This window comes from Salmo salar, chromosome ssa09 (assembly GCF_905237065.1).
Source record: "Salmo salar chromosome ssa09, Ssal_v3.1, whole genome shotgun sequence".
Lineage (NCBI taxonomy): Eukaryota > Metazoa > Chordata > Actinopteri > Salmoniformes > Salmonidae > Salmo > Salmo salar.
This window is the reverse complement of record NC_059450.1, coordinates 36,522,298-36,542,536: the sequence shown is the minus strand read 5'-3', so window position 1 is coordinate 36,542,536 and position 20,239 is coordinate 36,522,298. Positions and strand designations below refer to the sequence as shown.

Sequence of the window (20,239 nt, the reverse complement as noted above, 5' to 3'; positions counted from 1 at the left end):
TTTTATTCTTTGGACTTGATATGACGATTGGCATCATAGTTTATTATTTTGATTTTTTTTTACCTTTTTAACAAGGCAAGTCAGTTAAGAACAAATTCTTATTTTCAATGACTGGCTTGTTCAGAGGCAGAACAAAAGATTTTTACTTTGTCAGCTCGGGGATTCGATCTTTCAACCTTTCGGTTACAAGTCCAACGCTCTAACCACTAGGCTACCTGCCGCCATCATAGTTAACATGACGACCGACCGAACTGAGTTCATCTTTAAATCATCCACGTGGGTATAACCAATGAGGAGATGGCATGTGGGTATCTGCTTCTATAAACCAATGAGGAGATGGGAGAGGCAGGACTTGCACCGCGTTCAGCGTCTCAAATAGAGCTGACTTCTATTTTAGTGCTTGGCAGACGCTCGTTGGCGCGAGCGAGCAGCGTGGGTGCAATAATTGAATAACGTATGTTTAAATGTATTTTGCAACGCTCTCCCACGTGACTTGAGCGGTGTGGTCAGCATGTAAGACGTGGGGGTGGGGGGGTTATAAGTTGACATGGAAGTGTTTTAAGATGGTCATAGTATGTATCATTTAGCTATGTGGTTTTGAATTTGTTTTACTTTAGGTATCAACAAAAATATATAAAAATAATATTTGTTAAAGTATAGAATTTGGCCTTTACTACTATAGCCCAGAGAAACACATTCAATAACGCATTCATAAATGGCAAAAAGACAGTCAAAAAATGTATCATAAGAAACAAGGTTTTGAAGTGTCTGTCCTATATCTAGGATATATAAATACACATATTAAATCACTTTTTTGGGGGGTAGGCACAAAACACCCTTCATACTTCTGTACATTTTTTGAAACCGGTACTGGTCCCGCGACACTTGTGGGGCTCGTAGTGCAAAACAGAGAACACCATTGTGTTCGTGAGAATGTCCCCTTTCCACAGTGGGGTCACATTAGTTTGTAGCCCAAACGGTTCGGACGCTACAAACAGAAGTTGGCACATCGACGATATTGACTTCAGACGAGTCCCCTGACACTTTTGGAGGTCGTAGAACAAAACAGAGAACACCATTGTGAGAGTCTCCCCTTTCCATAGAGTGGTACGCTATAGACGTTTTCGTGAGAAGACCAATTTCTCGGGATGTCTCATGGTCTGACAAACGCCGCTCTAGCTCACAAGCGGAAATGCGACACTGGTTGCGGCGGACTGAGCTGTATCCAATGCAAAAAACCTGATATCTCTAGATTAAACTGACATAGTTTGTTATGTAACTTTGACCAACTCTAGGGGGTTACAAGTACTTTCAAAGGAGAATCTTGGTCCAGGAAGCTGGCTCCAATGTGCCATATCCTATGCAGTAGTACATTAGTGGTAAAGGAGTCATTGGAACGCAGACCGTTCCATTGACTAGATTGGTGCACATTCAACAAATCTGACCTAACAAAGTGGATATTCCTCAAAATCCTTCATGATTTATGTATTGTACCAGGCCCACAATGTGGTTACTTATGTCCGATTTGGATATATTTGGCAGTTTTTGCTGCGTAACATTTAGAAGCTGTCCCTTTTCAGGTTTAGAAGAAGTGACTGCTAAATGCTAACTCCCGTTCGTTAGCATAGCTAGCATACACAAATCGGTGGTGGTAGTCAAAGCCATTTTTAACTGCAATGCAGTTGATTGGCTAAGATGACATGAACATGTGTTGACATCCATACAAGCATTGTACTCCGATTTCTATCTCAACATGGTGTGAAATACACATATAAACAATAGCCTAAATGTAGGATCATTTTGCTGGGAGGCAATGGGGAGATTTGGGACCTTTCCCCAACTTTTTTGTGTCAATTCCATTGTTTTGGCCGAGTTGGATTGCCCTCACCGCATCTATGTCATCATGTATAGTGTTTGCTGAAACTGTAGTGTTGTAATGTTGATCTGATGGAGCAGGGTTATGGTAATGACATTCCACCCTTGTCCTCAGTAGGTGTGTGTGTGTGTGTCCAGTAGGCCCAGCCAATGACGGAGGTCATCAGTGTGAAGGCTTTTGGGTAATTACTATATGTTCTCACCACAGGGGAATGGAAGTGTATGTTTGTGTTTGTGTGTATTTTCATTCACAGGAGCAGGCAGCCAGTGGCAGGACTCGTGTCACTCCCCTCCCTAATTATCATCCTTCCCTTTCCTCTCCTCCCCTCATTATCATCCTGCCCTCTCCTCTCCTCTCCTTCCCTCATTATCATCCTTCCCTTTCCTCTCCTTCCCTCATTATCATCCTGCCCTCTCCTTCTGTCATTATCATCCTGCCCTCTCCTTCCCTCATTATCATCCTGCCCTCTCCTTCCCTCATTATCATCCTGCCCTCTCCTTCCCTCATTATCATCCTGCCCTCTCCTCTCCTTCCCTCATTATCATCCTGCCCTCTCCTTCCCTCATTATCACCCTGCCCTCTCCTCTCCTTCCCTCAGTGTCATCCTGCCCTCTCCTCTCCTTCCCTCAGTGTCATCCTGCCCTCTCCTCTCCTTCCCACATTGTCATCCTGCCCTCTTCTCTCCTTCCCACATTATCCTCTCCTCTCCTCTCCTCTCCTCTCCTCTCCTCTCCTCTCCTCTCCTCTCCTCTCCTCTCCTCTCCTCTCCTCTCCTCTCCTCTCCTCTCCTCTCCTCTCCTCTCCTCTCCTCTCCTCTCCTCTCCTCTCCTCCTCCTCTCCTCTGCTCTGCTCTGCTCTCCCTCACTCCGACTAGACCTGTCAATCTAAGATGTATGTTTTGGCCCTCCTCATCATTCATCTCCTCTCCTCTTTGTCCATCCTTTCATTTTTACATCCTTTGTGTTCTCATGTCCTCTCCACCCCCTTCTCTAACTCACTCCGTCCCTCCTTACAATGTCCCTTGCTTTCCATTTTTCCCTTCATTTTTCTTCCCCTCTCTCTTCCCTTCCTCTTTTCTTTCACCCGTTTTGCTCTATTTCTACCCAGAGCAGGTTGATGGGGGAAAGAAGGGATGATCAAATAGAGGGATGAGAGAGGGGCTATTGGGAGGGGAGGGGGATGGAGAGGAGGGTTAAGGTAGGATGGAGTCAGTCGAGGATAGATCAGCACAGTAGTTTCAAGGAAAAACTTATTCATCTCTCCAATTTTATTTTCCTGTAAAACCTCATTTTTTTTTCCTCAGAAATTCTACATTGAACTGTTTTATTAGTAAGAAGCATCTATTCAATATTTATAAAACATCAATAAAGGAGGAGATGCCCTTTACATAGAGCTGTTACTGCAAGACTCCAGGACTCTTTTCTAAGTCCCAATTAGAGGTCGACCGATTATGATTTTTCAACACCGATACCGATTATTGGGGGACCAAAAAAAGACGATACCGATTAATCGGCCGTTTCCCCCCCCCCCCTTTTTATTTATTTGTAATAATGACAATTACAACAATACTGAATGAACACTTAATAAAATACATCAATAAAATCAATTTAGCCTCAAATAAATAATGAAACATGTTGTCAGGGGCGTCGTAAAGGACAGACCAAGGCGCTGCGGGGTATCGTTGCTCATCTTCTTTCTTTTATTTATAGAGAACACTTTAACAAAATAAACCAACGCCAAACAACAGTTCCGTAAGGACACAAGGACTATACGAAAAAACAACCACCCACAAAACCCAAAGCAAAACAGGCTGCCTAAGTATGGCTTCCAATCAGAGACAACGAAAGACACCTGCCTCTGATTGGAAACCACACACGGCCAAACCTGGAAAACGGAACATAGAAAATGAAAACTAGAACCAAAATCCTCTAGACCAAAACCCCCAAAACAAACACCCCCTGCCACGCCCTGACCATACTACAATGACAAAAGACCCCTTTACTGGTCAGGACGTGACACATGTTCAATTTGGTTTAAATAATGCAAAAACTAAGTGTTGGAGAAGAAAGTAAAAGTGCAATATGTGCCATGTAAGAAAGCTAACGTTTAAGTACCTTGCTCAGAACATGGGAACATATGAAAGCTGGTGGTTCCTTTTAACATGAGTCTTCAATATTCCCAGGTAAGAAGTTTTAGGTTGTAGTTATTATAGGAATTATAGGACTATTTCTCTCTATACGATTTGTATTTCATATACCTTTGACTATTGGATGTTCTTATAGGCACTTTAGTATTGCCAGTGTAACAGTATAGCTTCCGTCCCTCTCCTCTCTCCTACCTGGGCTCGAACAAGGAACACATCGACAACAGCCACCCTCGAAGCAGCGTTACCCATGTAGAGCAAGGGGAACAACTACTCCAAGTCTCAGAGCGAGTGACGTTTGAAACGCTATTAGCGCGCACCCGCTAACTAGTTAGCCATTTCACATCGGTTACACCAGCCTAATCTTGGGAGTTGACAGGCTTGAAGTCAAAAACAGCGCAATGCATAGCGAAGAGCTGCTGGCAAAACGCACGAAAGTGCTGTTTGAATGAATGCTTACGAGCCTGTTGGTGCCTACCACCGCTCAGTCAGACTGCTCTATCAAATCATAGACTTAATTATAATATAATAAAAACACAGAAATACGAGCCTTAGGTCATTAATATGGTCGAATCCGGAAACTATCATCTCGAAAACAAAAAGTTTTTTTTCTTTCTGTGAAATACGGAACCGTTCCGTATTTTATCTAACGGCTGGCATCCCTAAGTCTAAATATTGCTGTTACATTGCACAACCTTCAATGGTATGTGATAATTACGGAAAATTCTGGGAAATTAGTTCGCAACGAGCCAGCAATGAACACAAGAGCAGTGACACAATTTCATGTTAGCAGGCAATATTAACTAAATATGCAGGTTTAAAAATATATACTTGTGTATTGATTTTAAAGAAAGGCATTGATGTTTATGGTTAGGTACATTGGTGCAACGACAGTGCTTTTTTCGTAAATGCGCTTGTTAAATCATCACCCGTTTGTCGAAGTAGGCTGTGATTCGATGAGAAATTAACAGGCACCGCATCGATTATATCCAATGCAGGACACGTTAGATAACTACACATGGTTGATGATATTACTAGTTTAACTCGTGATTATGTTAAGATAGTTTTTTATAAGATAAGTTTAATGCTAGCTAGCAACTTACCTTGGATTCTTGCTGCCCTCGCGTAACAGGTAGTCAGCCTGCCATGCAGGCTTCTCGTGGAGTGCAATGTAAGGCAGGTGGTTAGAGCGTTGGACTAGTAACCAGAAGGTTGCAAAAACGAATCCCTGAATCCCCCCTGAACAAGGCAGTTAACCCCCGTTACTAGGCCATCATTGAAAATAAGAATGTGTTCTTAATCTGACTTGCCTAGTTAAATAAAGGTGTAAAAAAAATATCAGTGTCCAAAAATACCGATTACCGATTGTTATGAAAACTTGAAATCGGCCCCAAATTAATCGGCCATTTCGATTAATCGGTCGACCTCTAGTCCTAATAGCACCCTATTCCCTATGTAGTGCACTACTTTTGCCCCGGGCCCATAAGACTGGTCAAAAGTAGTGCACTATATAGAGGATAGGGTACCATTTGGGATGCAACCCGAGGACTCTGCTGCTGCATAATGTAATTATTTAAAACTAATTAAAATGAAGAATCTCCAGGTGATTGCGCTTTCGCTCTTTTTCTCTCCCTCTCTCTCTCTCTCTCCGCCCTCTTTTTAACCATCTCTGTCTACAATAAAACATCTCTCTCTCTCTCGCTTTCTCCCTCTCTGTCATCAGTAGTATAGAATGTATGTATGTTGTGTGTGTGTTAGTGATGCACGGGTCAGCTGTTTGTTCACCTGCATCTGCCCATAATTGTTAATAACCCATCTGCAACTACCCGACCTATATGTGACAAAGTGAAAATCTGATGCCTGCACCCAACCCTAACCCACTATTATAAAAATGCGCTGTACAGTCAGATGCGCTGTACCTTCTTCTTTTTTACAGGGGGTAGGATATTCTTTTTTTAACCTAATTTACACTGAACAAAAATATAAATGCAACATGCAACAATTTCAAAGATTGTACTGAATTAGAGTTCATATAAGAAAATCTGTCAATTGAAATAAATGCATTATGCCTTACTGTATGTCACATGGCTGGGAATACAGATATGCGTATGTTGGTCACAGATACCTTTAAAGAAAGGTAGAGGCGGGGATCAGAAAACCAGTCAGTATCTGGTGTGACCACCATTTGCTTCATGCAGTGCAACACATTACATGTTGCGTTTATATTTTTGTTCCGTATACATAGGCTATTTTCCTGCTTCTAATTTCTGACATTTTGCTAGGCTATTTGTTAGTCAACTTGTTTATGAATTAGTCGAGCTACATTACTTGTTGACCTGGAAGAATAAATAAACCCTTGCTCACCAGAAAATATGTCATAACATAAGTCATTAAAATGAATGCTTCAATGTAGTTGACATCGGTCAAGTTATCGTTCATCTTTGCTTTTCTCGCACAGCGAAGATGTTTAGGGACCAGGGAGAAAATGTAATTATTTTAAGGGGAAAAAAGCTGTGAAAACAGCCCAACATGTTTCTGATAACATTTCACTTTGGCTTAAATACATATTTTATGTGGTTGAAATAATATCAGCTTTTATTATGCTGATAAAGGTAGCACCTTTACAGACAGTCCCTAACTGCTCATTATTTCTATCAAGATGCTGAAATAAATAAATCATATTTCTCCTCTCCTGTTCCCGATTCAACATGTACATTTTATTTATCATTTCACTGCAAGAACTGCTTTGTTCTGCAGGAGTTAATATTATACTGAACAAAAATATAAACACAACATGTAAGGTGTTGGTCCCATGTTTCATGTGCTGAAATAAAAGATCCCAGAAATGTTCCATACACACACAAAGCTTATTTCTCTCAAATGTTGGACACAGATTTGTTTATATCCCTTATAGTTAGCATTTCTCCTTTGCCAAGATAATTAATTGATGTTTAATATATGGTATGGCTGTCCTGGCTGTGGTGGTTATACTCAGGTCAGAATGAGAGTCACTGAGATGGAGAGAGAGAGAGGACAGAGGGAGGGAAAACACACCGAGAGAGAGGGCCGTAAAGAGACAGGGGGAACAGCTGCATTGCAGGGTAGCGGATATTCCAGAGGTTGCTCTAATCTCTCTCTCTCTCTCTCCTTCACTCCCCCCTTCCTCACTCTCTCATTCTCTCTTTCTAATGGTATGTTCTCCCCCAGCCAGCTTGTATTTCATAGCAGGTAGAGACTAGTGAGAGAATCCTCCCCTGTGTCTTGTTATGTAACCATCACCTCGTTTTGATCCTCCCACTTCAAATGAATGAAGAACCGGGCTGGGCCTGAGCTTGGGGCTGGTGTATAGGGCTGGGATTGAGACTGGGGCTGGGTTATAGGGCTGGGCCTGAGCTTGGGGCTGGTGTATAGGGCTGGGATTGAGACTGGGGCTGGGTTATAGGGCTGGACCTGAGTTTGGGGCTGGTGTATAGGGCTGGGATTGAGACTGGGGCTGGGTTATAGGGCTGGGCCTGAGCTTGGGGCTGGTGTATAGGGCTGGGATTGAGACTGGGGCTGGGTTATAGGGCTGGGCCTGAGCTTGGGGCTGGTGTATAGGGCTGGGATTGAGACTGGGGCTGGGTTATAGGGCTGGTGGGGTTGGGATTGAGACTGAGCCTGGGGTATAGGGCTGGGGCTGAGCTTGGGGCTGGTGTATAGGGCTGGGATTGAGACTGGGGCTGGGTCATAGGGCTGGTGGGGTTGGGATTGAGACTGGGCCTGGGGTATAGGGCTGGGGCTGCGTTTGGGGCTGGTGTATAGGGCTGGGATTGAGACTGGGGCTGGGTAATAGGGCTGGTGGGTTTGGGATTGAGACTGGGCCTGGGGTATTGGGCTGGGGCTGAGCTTTGGACTAAGGCTGAGATTGAGTCTGGGGCTGGGGCTGAGGTTGAGGTTTGGGTTAAGGCTGGAGCTGAGGTTGAGGTTTGGGTTAAGGCTGGGGCTGAGGTTGAGGTTTGGGTTAAGGCTGGGGCTGAGGTTGAGGTTTGGGTTAAGGCTGGAGCTGAGGTTGATGTTTGGGTTAAGGCTGGGGCTGAGGTTGAGGTTTGGGTTAAGGCTGGAGCTGAGGTTGAGGTTTGGGTTAAGGCTGGAGCTGAGGTTGAGGTTTGGGTTAAGACTGGAGCTGAGGTTGAGGTTTGGGTTAAGGCTGGAGCTGAGGTTGTGGTTTGGGTTAAGGCTGGAGCTGAGGTTGAGGTTTGGGTTAAGGCTGGAGCTGAGTTTGAGGTTTGGGTTAAGGCTGGAGCTGAGGCTGGGGCTGAGGCTGTTTTGTTCTTATCCCTCTCTTTACTCTATTCTTTCTTTCTGTAAGTAATGTGTGTGGGATATTCCATTGAAACGGAATTATGCTTTGACTCAGTTTTAAAATGTATGCCAAACAAAAAACATTTATTTCAAAGTTTAACAAACTATACAACTCTATGCGCAAGGACTACTTTTAACAATTTACACTGAACATTTTACAAAAATACATTTACTGGAAGAACTGCAGATGCAAACTCTGGTAACAGAATGACGATAAAATCTCTGTTAAATATCTGTTCCCAATTAAGATTCACAGATGTCTGCAGAATTCACAGATACATTGGTCCACGTGGAAAACTAAAGGCATAGCAACTGAAATTGACTTGGTAACAGGAAATACATTTATTTCCATTACATAATGTAAAAAGTAGTTTCAAAATAGTTTAAAATACATGCAACTTAAAAGTTACATATCACCAAATGTAGATTTCAAATCTTCTGGACACCAGAGCAACCTTGAGGGAATCATATTTGTGTCAGAAAATAATGTTCATATGATAGGTAAGATATACAAAACCTTGCAGAGAGAATATCCAACTGACAATCTCTTAGAAAAAAATCTAAACTATTCGAACAAAGACTTAAAAAGAACTGATGTTAGCATGGAGGGAAAGTTAAAGAATAACTAACGAAAATTACAAATGTATGCTTAATCCATATAAGCTAAAGTATAGTTTTTCCTAACCACTGTGCTTCTACATCTGCATTGCTTGGTATTTGGGGTTTTAGGCTGGGTTTCTGTACAGCACTTTGTAAAAAGGCCTTTATAAATCAATTTGATTAATTGATTATACAAGAGTCAAAATTCACAAATTCGACAACACAATGACAGAGTCATGTCTGAAGTGTAAAACTAATAATGATTCAATAATCCATGCTTTCTGGGAATGCTACGAAGACCAGAGGTTGTGGGTGGAGCTAGAAAGTTGGCTGTCAGAATATTACAATGTAAATACACTTTTAATCAGTCTGTCTGCATACAGTTGAAGTCGGAAGTTTACATACATTTAGGTTGGGGTCATTAAAATTGTTTTTCAACCACTCCACAAATTTCTTGTTAACAAACTATAGTTTTGGCAAGTCGGTTAGGGCATCTACTTTGTGCATGACACAAGTCATTTTTCCAACAATTGTTTACAGACAGATTATTTCACTGTATCACAATTCCAGTGGGTCAGAAGTTTACATACACTAATTTGACTGTGGCTTTAAAAAACTTGGAAAATTCCAGAAAATGATGTCATTGCTTTAGAAGCTTTTATAGGCGAATTGACATAATTTGAGTCAATTGGAGGTGTACCTGTGGATGTATTTCAAGGCTTACCTTCAAACTCAGTGCCTCTCTCTCATTGTAGACCTCCACAAGTGTAGTTCATACTTGGGAGCAATTTCCAAACCCCTGAAGGTACCACGTTCATCTGTACAAACAATAGTATGCAAGTATAAACACCATGGGACCACGCAGCCGTCATACCGCTCAGGAAGGAGACGCGTTCTGTCTCCTAGAGATGAGCATACTTTGGTGCGAAAAGTGCAAATCAATCCCAGAACAACAGCAAAGGACCTTGTGAAGATTCTGGACGAAACAGGTACAAAAGTATCTATATCCACAGTAAAACGTGTCCTATAGCGACATAATCTGAAAGGCCGCTCAGCACGGAAGAAGCCACTGCTCCAAAACCGCCATAAAAAAGCGAGACTACGGTTTGCAACTGCACATGGGGACAAAGATTGTACTTTTTGGAGAAATGTCCTCTGGTCTGATGAAACAAAAATAGATATGTTTGGCCATAATGACCATCATTACGTTTGGAGGAAAAAGGGGGAGGCTTGCAAGCCGAAGAACACCATCCCAACCGTGAAGCACGGGGGTGGCCGCATCATGTTGTGGGGGTGCTTTGCTGCAGGAGGGACTGGTGCACTTCACAAAATAGATTGCATCATGAAGTATTCAAATTATTTGGATATATTGAAGCAACATCTCAAGACATCAGTCAGGAAGTTAAAGCTTGGTCGCAAATGGGTCTTCCAGATGGACAATGACCCCAAGCATACTTCCAAAGTTGTGTCAAAAAGGACAACAAAGAATGTATTGGAGTGGCCATCACAAAGCCTTGACCTCAATCCTGTAGAACATTTGTGGGCAGAACTGAAAAAGCGTGTGCGTGCAAGGAGGCCTACAAACCTGACCCAGTTACACCAGCTTTGTCAGGAGGAATGGGCCAAAATTCACCCAACGTATTGTGGGAAGCGTGTGGAAGGCTTCCCGAAACGTTTTACCCAAATTAAACAGTTTAAAGGCAATGCTACCAAATACTAATTAGGTGTATGTAAACTTCTGACCCACTAGGAATGTGATGAAAGAAATAAAAGCTGAAATAAATCACTCTACAATTATTCTGACATTTCACATTCTTAAAATAAATTGGTGATTTTAACTGATCATAGACAGGGAATGTTTACTAGGATTAAATGTCAGGAATTGTGAACAACTGAGTTTAAATGTATTTGGCTAAGGTGTATGTAAACTTCCAACTTCAACTGTATTTCAAGACATGGCATATACTGTATGGGGTGTCGTGAGATACACAATGGGCTGGACGATTCTCTTCTCATTACTCATCTTGAAAAAATATATACTGAAAACTTTGAATTCAATCAATCCGCCATCATTAACACAATGTTTTTTTAATTGAAATATTGAAAGTGCGTTGGCTAATGAGAGAAACAAAATGGTGCCGTTTCAGGCAATTTGGCAATCAATAATGCAAGCACTAGGGATGGAGGTGTGACCAGGCACTAGGGATGGAGGTGTGACCAGGCACTAGGGATGGAGGTGTGACCAGGCACTAGGGATGGAGGTGTGACCAGGCACTAGGGATGGAGGTGTGACCAGGCACTAGGGATGGAGGTGTGACCAGGCACTAGGGATGGAGGTGTGACCAGGCACTAGGGATGGAGGTGTGACCAGGCACTAGGGATGGAGGTGTGACCAGGTACTAGGGATGGAGGTGTGACCAGGCACTAGGGATGGAGGTGTGACCAGGCACTAGGGATGGAGGTGTGACCAGGCACTAGGGATGAAGGTGTGACCAGGCACCAGGGATGGAGGTGTGACCAGGCACTAGGGATGGAGGTGTGAGCAGGCACTAGGGATGGAGGTGTGACCAGGCACTAGGGATGGAGGTGTGAGCAGGCACTAGGGATGGAGGTGTGACCAGGCACTAGGGATGGAGGGGTGACCAGGCACTAGGGATGGAGGTGTGACCAGGCACTAGGGATGGAGGGGTGACCAGGCACTAGGGATGGAGGGGTGACCAGGCACTAGGGATGGAGGGGTGACCAGGCACTAGGGATGGAGGTGTGACCAGGCACTAGGGATGGAGGTGTGACCAGGCACTAGGGATGGAGGTGTGACCAGGCACCAGGGATGGAGGTGTGAGCAGGCACTAGGGATGGAGGTGTGACCAGGCACTAGGGATGGAGGTGTGAGCAGGCACTAGGGATGGAGGTGTGACCAGGCACTAGGGATGGAGGTGTGAGCAGGCACTAGGGATGGAGGTGTGACCAGGCACTAGGGATGGAGGTGTGACCAGGCACTAGGGATGGAGGTGTGAGCAGGCACTAGGGATGGAGGTGTGACCAGGCACTAGGGATAGAGGTGTGACCAGGCACCAGGGATGGAGGTGTGACCAGGCACTAGGGATGGAGGTGTGACCAGGCACTAGGGATGGAGGTGTGACCAGGCACCAGGGATGGAGGTGTGACCAGGCACCAGGGATGGAGGTGTGAGCAGGCACTAGGGATGGAGGTGTGACCAGGCACTAGGGATGGAGGTGTGACCAGGCACTAGGGATGGAGGTGTGAGCAGGCACTAGGGATGGAGGTGTGACCAGGCACTAGGGATGGAGGTGTGAGCAGGCACTAGGGATGGAGGTGTGACCAGGCACTAGGGATGGAGGTGTGACCAGGCACCAGGGATGGAGGTGTGACCAGGCACTAGGGATGGAGGTGTGAGCAGGCACTAGGGATGGAGGTGTGACCAGGCACTAGGGATGGAGGTGTGAGCAGGCACTAGGGATGGAGGTGTGAGCAGGCACTAGGGATGGATGTGTGACCAGGCACTAGGGATGGAGGTGTGACCAGGCACTAGGGATGGAGGTGTGACCAGGCACTAGGGATGGAGGTGTGACCAGGCACTAGGGATGGAGGTGTGACCAGGCACTAGGGATGGAGGTGTGACCAGGCACTAGGGATGGAGGTGTGACCAGGCACTAAGGATGGAGGTGTGAGCAGGCACTAGGGATGGAGGTGTGAGCATGCGGGTCTGGGCAGAGGGGACGTTGTCCTTGTTTGTGTCTAAGTTTGTGTTTGTTTTTTGGTGTGTTAAAAATGTTATAAAATAAAAATATTATTCTAGTTGAAAAGACACAAAGAATGAGGTGTCAGCTATGAAATGGAACAAAACTATTGGGGTTCATTTAACTACAATAAGTAAAGTGGATTTATACCCGGTAACAGAATTACGGTAACAGAATTACAGTAACAGAATTACATAATGGGTCCCTGATCTGTACAACACAGAAATGCATAATTACTTTTCTTTATTGTTCTTTACTCTACAGTATTGTGTTGTTTTTGTACTGTGCTGTGCTCCACTCACTGTACTGTACTGTGCTGTGCTCCACTCACTGTACTGTACTGTGCTCCACTCACTGTACTGTACTGTGCTGTGCTCCACTCACTGTACTGTACTGTGCTGTGCTGTGCTCCACTCACTGTACTGTACTGTGCTGTGCTGTGCTCCACTCACTATGCTGTACTCTGCTGTGCTCCACTCACTGTACTGTACTGTACTCTGCTGTGCTCCACTCACTGTACTGTACTGTACTCTGCTGTGCTCCACTCACTGTACTGTGCTGTGCTCCACTCACTGTACTGTACTGTACTGTGCTGTGCTCCACTCACTGTACTGTGCTGTGCTCCACTCACTGTACTGTACTGTACTGTGCTGTGCTCCACTCACTGTACTGTGCTGTGCTCCACTCACTGTACTGTACTGTACTGTGCTGTGCTCCACTCACTGTACTGTGCTGTGCTCCACTCACTGTACTGTACTGTGCTGTGCTCCACTCACTGTACTGTGCTGTGCTCCACTCACTGTCACTGTACTGTACTGTGCTGTGCTCCACTCACTGCACTGTACTGTACTGTGCTCCACTCACTGTGCTGTGCTGTGCTCCTCTCACTGTACTGTACTGTGCTGTGCTGTGCTCCAATCACTGTACTGTACTGTGCTGTGCTCCACTCACTGTACCGTACTGTACTGTGCTGTGCTCCACTCAATGTACTGTACTGTGCTGTGCTCCACTCACTGTACTGTACTGTGCTCCACTCACTGTACTGTACTGTGCTGTGCTGTGCTCCACTCACTGTACTGTACTGTGCTGTCCTCCACTCACTGTACTGTGCTGTGCTCCACTCACTGTACTGTGCTGTGCTCCAATCACTGTACTGTACTGTGCTCCACTCACTGTACTGTACTGTGCTGTGCTCCACTCACTGTACTGTGCTGTGCTCCACTCACTGTACTGTACTGTACTATCCAAACTTGTGAAACATATGTGTATGATAGGTTCAGGTTTGGTCCAGCCCAGGACGTGTGGACGTTAACATCAAGGCCAGTATGGCAGTTGAAGGGAGGACAGTAGCATGTGAGCTAACTGTGGTTTGACACTATTATGATTTTCCATTGTACTCAATACGAATGTATCTCAGTAAAATGACTAACTAATTGGTAGGTCTACCATTACTTGTTACTTTCAAGACATTTTCTGGTTGATGTTTTTAAGACCCCTTTTCATCTGTTCATCCAGAAATCAAAGCCTTTACTTCTGCCTCATTTTAAAGATGAAAAATGGATCTAGGCCTTCATTTCCCAAGAATATACATATTTTTTCAATTTGATATTCTCCCATGACTTCACATGTTGATGCTCATGGGTCATTTTCAATGGAAATGCCCGTGTGTCACTGGCCTTGCACTGTTGGTGTGAAAGGAGAGATGGTAAGAAAGAGTAAGAGAGACAGAAGAGGAAAGGTTAATGAGGGAATGACCATGTACACCGCTTGGGTTACTCACTCACTACTAATCAAGTCTCTACAACCCAGTCATAATGTGTCTCTCTCTCTCTCTCTGAATGCTGCAATTATGAAACAAGTCTTACACCACTCTGCCTCTCTCTCCTTCCCTACTCTCTCTCTGTCCTTCCCTACTCCCTCTGTCTCTTTCCCTACTCTCTCTGTCCTTCCCTACTCCCTCTGTCTCTTTCCCTACTCTCTCTGTCCTTCCCTACTCTCTGTCTCTTTCCCTACTCTCTCTGTCCTTCCCTACTCTCTGTCTCTTTCCCTACTCTCTCTCTGTCCTTCCCTACTCTCTGTCTCTTTCCCTACTCTCTCTGTCCTTCCCTACTCTCTGTCTCTTTCCCTACTCTCTCTGTCCTTCCCTACTCTCTGTCTCTTTCCCTACTCTCTCTGTCCTTCCCTACTCTCTGTCTCTTTCCCTACTCTCTCTGTCCTTCCCTACTCTCTGTCTCTTTCCCTACTCTCTCTGTCCTTCCCTACTCTCTGTCTCTTTCCCTACTCTCTCTGTCCTTCCCTACTCTCTCTCTCTCTCCCTACTCTGTCCTTCCCTACTCTCTGTCTCTCTCTTTCCCTACTCTGTCCTTCCCTACTCTCTCTCTCTTTCCCTACTCTCTCTCTGTCCTTCCCTACTCTCTCTCTCTTTCCCTACTATCTCTCTTTCCTTCCCTACCCTCTCTCTCGCCCTCTCTGTCTCTCCCCCCTCTCTCTCTTTCCCTACTCTCTCTCTGTCCTTCCCTACTCTCTCTCTGTCTCTCCCCCCTCTCTTTCTCTTTCTCTTTGTATCTCTCTCTGATGTGGAGCAGAGCAGAGGATGAAGCAGTACAGTAGAGAGAGAAAACATGAGGCCATTCAGTGTTGCTGGTTGAATTGTCAGTGCTTTATCATTTATTTACCAGGCTACAGGTCAGTGCTTTATCATTTATTTACCAGGCTACAGGTCAGTGCTTTATCATTTATTTACCAGGCTACAGGTCAGTGCTTTATCATTTATTTACCAGGCTACAGGTCAGTGCTTTATCATTTATTTACCAGGCTACAGGTCAGTGCTTTATCATTTATTTACCAGGCTACAGGTCAGTGCTTTATCATTTATTTACCAGGCTACAGGTCAGTACTTTATCATTTATTTACCAGGCTACAGGTCAGTGCTTTATCATTTATTTACCAGGCTACAGGTCAGTGCTTTATCATTTATTTACCAGGCTACAGGTCAGTGCTTTGTCATTTATTTACCAGGCTACAGGTCAGTGCTTCAGTATATATTTTTTCAAGATGAGTAATGAGAAGAGAATCGTCCAGCCCATTGTGTATCTCACGACACCCCATACAGTATATGCCATGTCTTGAAATACAGTTGAAGTTGGAAGTTTACATACACCTTAGCCAAATACATTTAAACTCAGTTTTTCACAATTCCTGACATTTAATCCTAGTAAAAATTCCCTGTCTATGATCAGTTAGGATCACCAATTTATTTTAAGAATGTGAAATGTCAGAATAATTGTAGAGTGATTTATTTCAGCTTTTATTTCTTTCATCACATTCCTAGTGGGTCAGAAGTTTACATACACTTAATTAGTATTTGGTAGCATTGCCTTTAAACTGTTTAATTTGGGTAAAACGTTTCGGGAAGCCTTCCACACGCTTCCCACAATACGTTGGGTGAATTTTGGCCCATTCCTCCTGACAAAGCTGGTGTAACTGGGTCAGGTTTGTAGGCCTCCTTGCTCGCACACACTTTTTCAGTTCTGCCCACAAATGTTCTACAGGATTGAGGTCAAGGCTTTGTGATGGCCACTCCAATACATTCTTTGTTGTCCTTTTTGACACAACTTTGGAAGTATGCTTGGGGTCATTGTCCATCTGGAAGACCCATTTGCGACCAAGCTTTAACTTCCTGACTGATGTCTTGAGATGTTGCTTCAATATATCAAAATAATTGTAATTCTTCATGATGCAATCTATTTTGTGAAGTGCACCAGTCCCTCCTGCAGCAAAGCACCCCCACAACATGATGCTGCCACCCCCGTGCTTCACGGTTGGGATGGTGTTCTTCGGCTTGCAAGCCTCCCCCTTTTTCCTCCAAACGTAATGATGGTCATTATGGCCAAACAGATCTATTTTTGTTTCATCAGACCAGAGGACATTTCTCCAAAAAGTACAATCTTTGTCCCCATGTGCAGTTGCAAACCGTAGTCTCGCTTTTTTATAGCGGTTTTGGAGCAGTGGCTTCTTCCGTGCTGAGCGGCCTTTCAGATTATGTCGCTATAGGACTCGTTTTACTGTGGATATAGATACTTTTGGACCTGTTTCTTCCAGAATCTTCACAAGGTCCTTTGCTGTTGTTCTGGGATTGATTTGCACTTTTCGCACCAAAGTATGGTCATCTCTAGGAGACAGAACGCATCTCCTTCCTGAGCGGTATGACGGCTGCGTGGTCCCATGGTGTTTATACTTGCATACTATTGTTTGTACAGATGAACGTGGTACCTTCAGGGGTTTGGAAATTGCTCCCAAGTATGAACTACACTTGTGGAGGTCTACAATGAGAGAGAGGCACTGAGTTTGAAGGTAGGCCTTATTTACCAGGCTACAGGTCAGTGCTTTATCATTTATTTACCAGGCTACAGGTCAGTGCTTTATCATTTATTTACCAGGCTACAGGTCAGTGCTTTATCATTTATTTACCAGGCTACAGGTCAGTGCTCCAGTACAGACCACACAGCCATGGTGCCATTACACTGCCACGACCACCACACCCTACACCCATTCTCTGTCTCTCTCTCTCTCTTTTTTCTCTTTCTCACTCTCTCTCTTTCTCACTCTCTCACTCTTTCTCTCTCTTTTTCTCTTTCTCACTCTCTCTCTTTCGCACTCTCTTTCTCACTGCCATCACACTGCCACGACCACCACACCCTACACCCATTCTCTCTCTTTCTCTCTCTCTCGTGCTTACGCTCACTCTCACTCTCTCGCTCTCGCTTACTTTCTCTCCCCGTCTGCACTCTACTATATTTAGCTTATCCTCTTGTCTTCTCATCTTTTTCCTCATGCATATTTCTCTCACTTTTTTCATTCTCTCTCCCACTCCCTTGAGAAAAGAGTGATGATAGAGAGACAAGGTGTGATGTCACAGCTAGGGTTGCACATTTTGGGGAATATTCAGAGGTGGAAACATTCCATGGGAATTAACAGAAATATATGGGAATTAACGGAAATATATGCAAATTAATATTAATACCATTTAAATGTAATGTTTTTTGCATTGGATATATTTACCATATCATATGGAGACAGAAACATAAACCTTTTACCTGATCATAAGTAGACATAATTTCAAATGATTCAATCCTTCCAATAGAAATAAAAACATTTTTTTTATCCAGGTTCAAATCTCTGTAGGTGATGGCTTTGTTTTGGAAGGTTTGGGAATTGTTTCCTTTTAGGTGGTTGTACAATTTCATTTTGATAATTAGCGGGTATTTGCCTAATTCAGCTCTGCATGCATTATTTGGTGTTTTACGTTGTACACGGAGGACATTTTTGCAGAATTCTGCATGCAGTCTCTCAATTTGGTGTTTGCCCCATTTTGTGAATATTTGGTTGGTGAGTGGACCCCAGACCTCACAACCATAAAGGGCAATGGGTTCTATAACTGATTCAAGTATTTTTAGCCAGATCCTAATTGGTATGTCAAATTTTATGTTCCTTTTGATGGCGTAGAAGGCCCTTCTTGCCTTGTCTCTCAGATCGTTCACAGCTTTGTGGAAGTTACATGTGGCGTTGATATTTAGGCATCGTTTTTTTGTGTGCTCTAGGGCAACGGTGTCTAGATGGAATTTTTATTTGTGGTCCTGGCAACTGGACCTTTTTTGGAACACCATTATTTTTGTCTTACTGAGATTAACTGTCAGGGCCCAGGTCTGACAGAATCTATGCAGAAGATCTAGATGCTGCTGTAGGCCCTCCTTGGTTGGGGACAGAAGCACCAGATCATCAGCGAACAATAGACGTTTGACTTCAGATTCTAGTAGGGTGAGGCCGGGTGCTGCAGCCTGTTCTAGTGCCCTCGCCAATTCGTTGATATATATGTTGAAGAGGGTGCGGCTCAAACTGCGTCCATGTCTCACCCCACGGCCCTGTGTTTTTGCCAATTTTAACCGCACATTCTCTCGCTATCTTTGTCTCTCTCTCTCTTTTTCTCTCTCTTTTTCTCTCTGTCTCTCACCCTTTCTATTTCTCTCTACAGTGAGTGACAGCTGCTTCAGGAACCTGGCTGAGGACCGCAGTGGAGTAAACCTCAAAGATTTGGTCCACGACCCATCACTGTGAGTACACACACGCACACAGTCTTTGCAGGTGTTATGCCAGATGCAGCGAAATGCTTATCCAACAGTGCTGTAGAATGTCAAAACGATTCCAAGTTTATATACAGTACCAGTTGAAAGTTTGGACACACCTACTCATTCAAGGGTTTTTGTTCATATTTTACTATTTTCTACATTGTTGAATAATAGTGAAGACATCAAAACTATGAAATAACCCCAATGGAAATGTGTAGTAACCAAAAAAGTATTAAACAAATCAAAATATATTCTACATTTTAAAATCTTCAAAGTAGCCACCCTTTGCCTTGCACACTCTTGGCATTCTCTCAACCAGCCTCATGAGAAATGATTTTCCAACAGTCTTGAAGGAGTTCCCATATATGCTGAGCTCTTGTTGGCTGCTTTTCCTTCACTCTGCGATCCAACTCATCCCAAACCATCTCAATTGGGTTGAGGTCGGGTGATTGTGGAGGCCAGGTCATCTGATGCAGCACTCCTTTACTCTCATTCAAATAGCCCTTACACAGCCCACTAACCGCAAACCAGATGGGATGGCGTATCGCTGCAGAATGCTATGGTAGCCATTCTGGTTAAGTTTGCCTTGAATTCTAAATAAATCACAGACAGTGTCACAGCAAAGCACCATTACACCTCCTCCATGCTTCACGGTGAGAACCACACATGCAGAGATAATCCGTTCACCTACTCTGTGTCTCCCAAAGACTCATCAGACCAAAGGACAGATTTCCACCGGTCTAATGTCCATTGCTCGTGTTTCTTGGCCCAAGCAAGTCTCTTCTTATTATTAGTGTCATTTAGTAGTTGTTCCTTTGCAGCAAATCAACCATGAAGGCCTGATTCACTCAGTTTCCGCTGAACAGTTGATGTTGAGATGTGTCTTTTACTTGAACTCTATGAAGCATTTATTTGGGCTGCAATCTGAGGTGCAGTTAACTCTAATGAACTTATCCTCTGCATCAGAGGTAACTCTGGGTCTTCCTTTCCTGTGGCGATCCTCATGAGAGCCAGTTTCATCATAGCACTTGATGGTTTTTGCAACTGCACTTGAAGGAACTTTCAAAGTTCTTGACATTGACTGTAGAAAAGGCCCATGGAGTTGGTGGAAGAATCCTTTAATTCATGGCCACTTGCTCAGCTGGGCCAGGGGCGCTTTAATTAGGTCAGGTAGAAATGTCTGACAGGTCTCAACTCCATAAAAGGAGGAAATCGCCATCGCCCGATCTCGCTGCTTTCTCTTCCTTAACTCTGTCTAATCCAGAAGTTCTGTGCGTCCATGAATCCACACCTCCCAGTAAATATACCACTTTATGGTTAAAGGAATTCCTGCCTCAGTCTCATCCATTCCTCTGTTCACCTTCACTGTCAGTCATCCTACCTGTCCAGCTAC

The 20,239-nt window shown here is 44.1% G+C and overlaps 1 protein-coding gene across 11 annotated transcripts in view; it reads left to right on the top strand.

Moving 5' to 3' along the window:
* gphna (gephyrin a) overlaps positions 1-20,239 on the top strand; it is a 158,885-nt gene that overhangs the window by 21,037 nt on the left and 117,609 nt on the right. For all 11 annotated transcript variants that reach the window (XM_045723617.1, XM_014211278.2, XM_014211285.2 and 8 more), the window contains exon 2: positions 18,753-18,831. In XM_045723617.1, the coding sequence (XP_045579573.1) occupies positions 18,753-18,831 (79 nt within the window). The remainder of the gene's footprint in view (positions 1-18,752; positions 18,832-20,239) is intronic.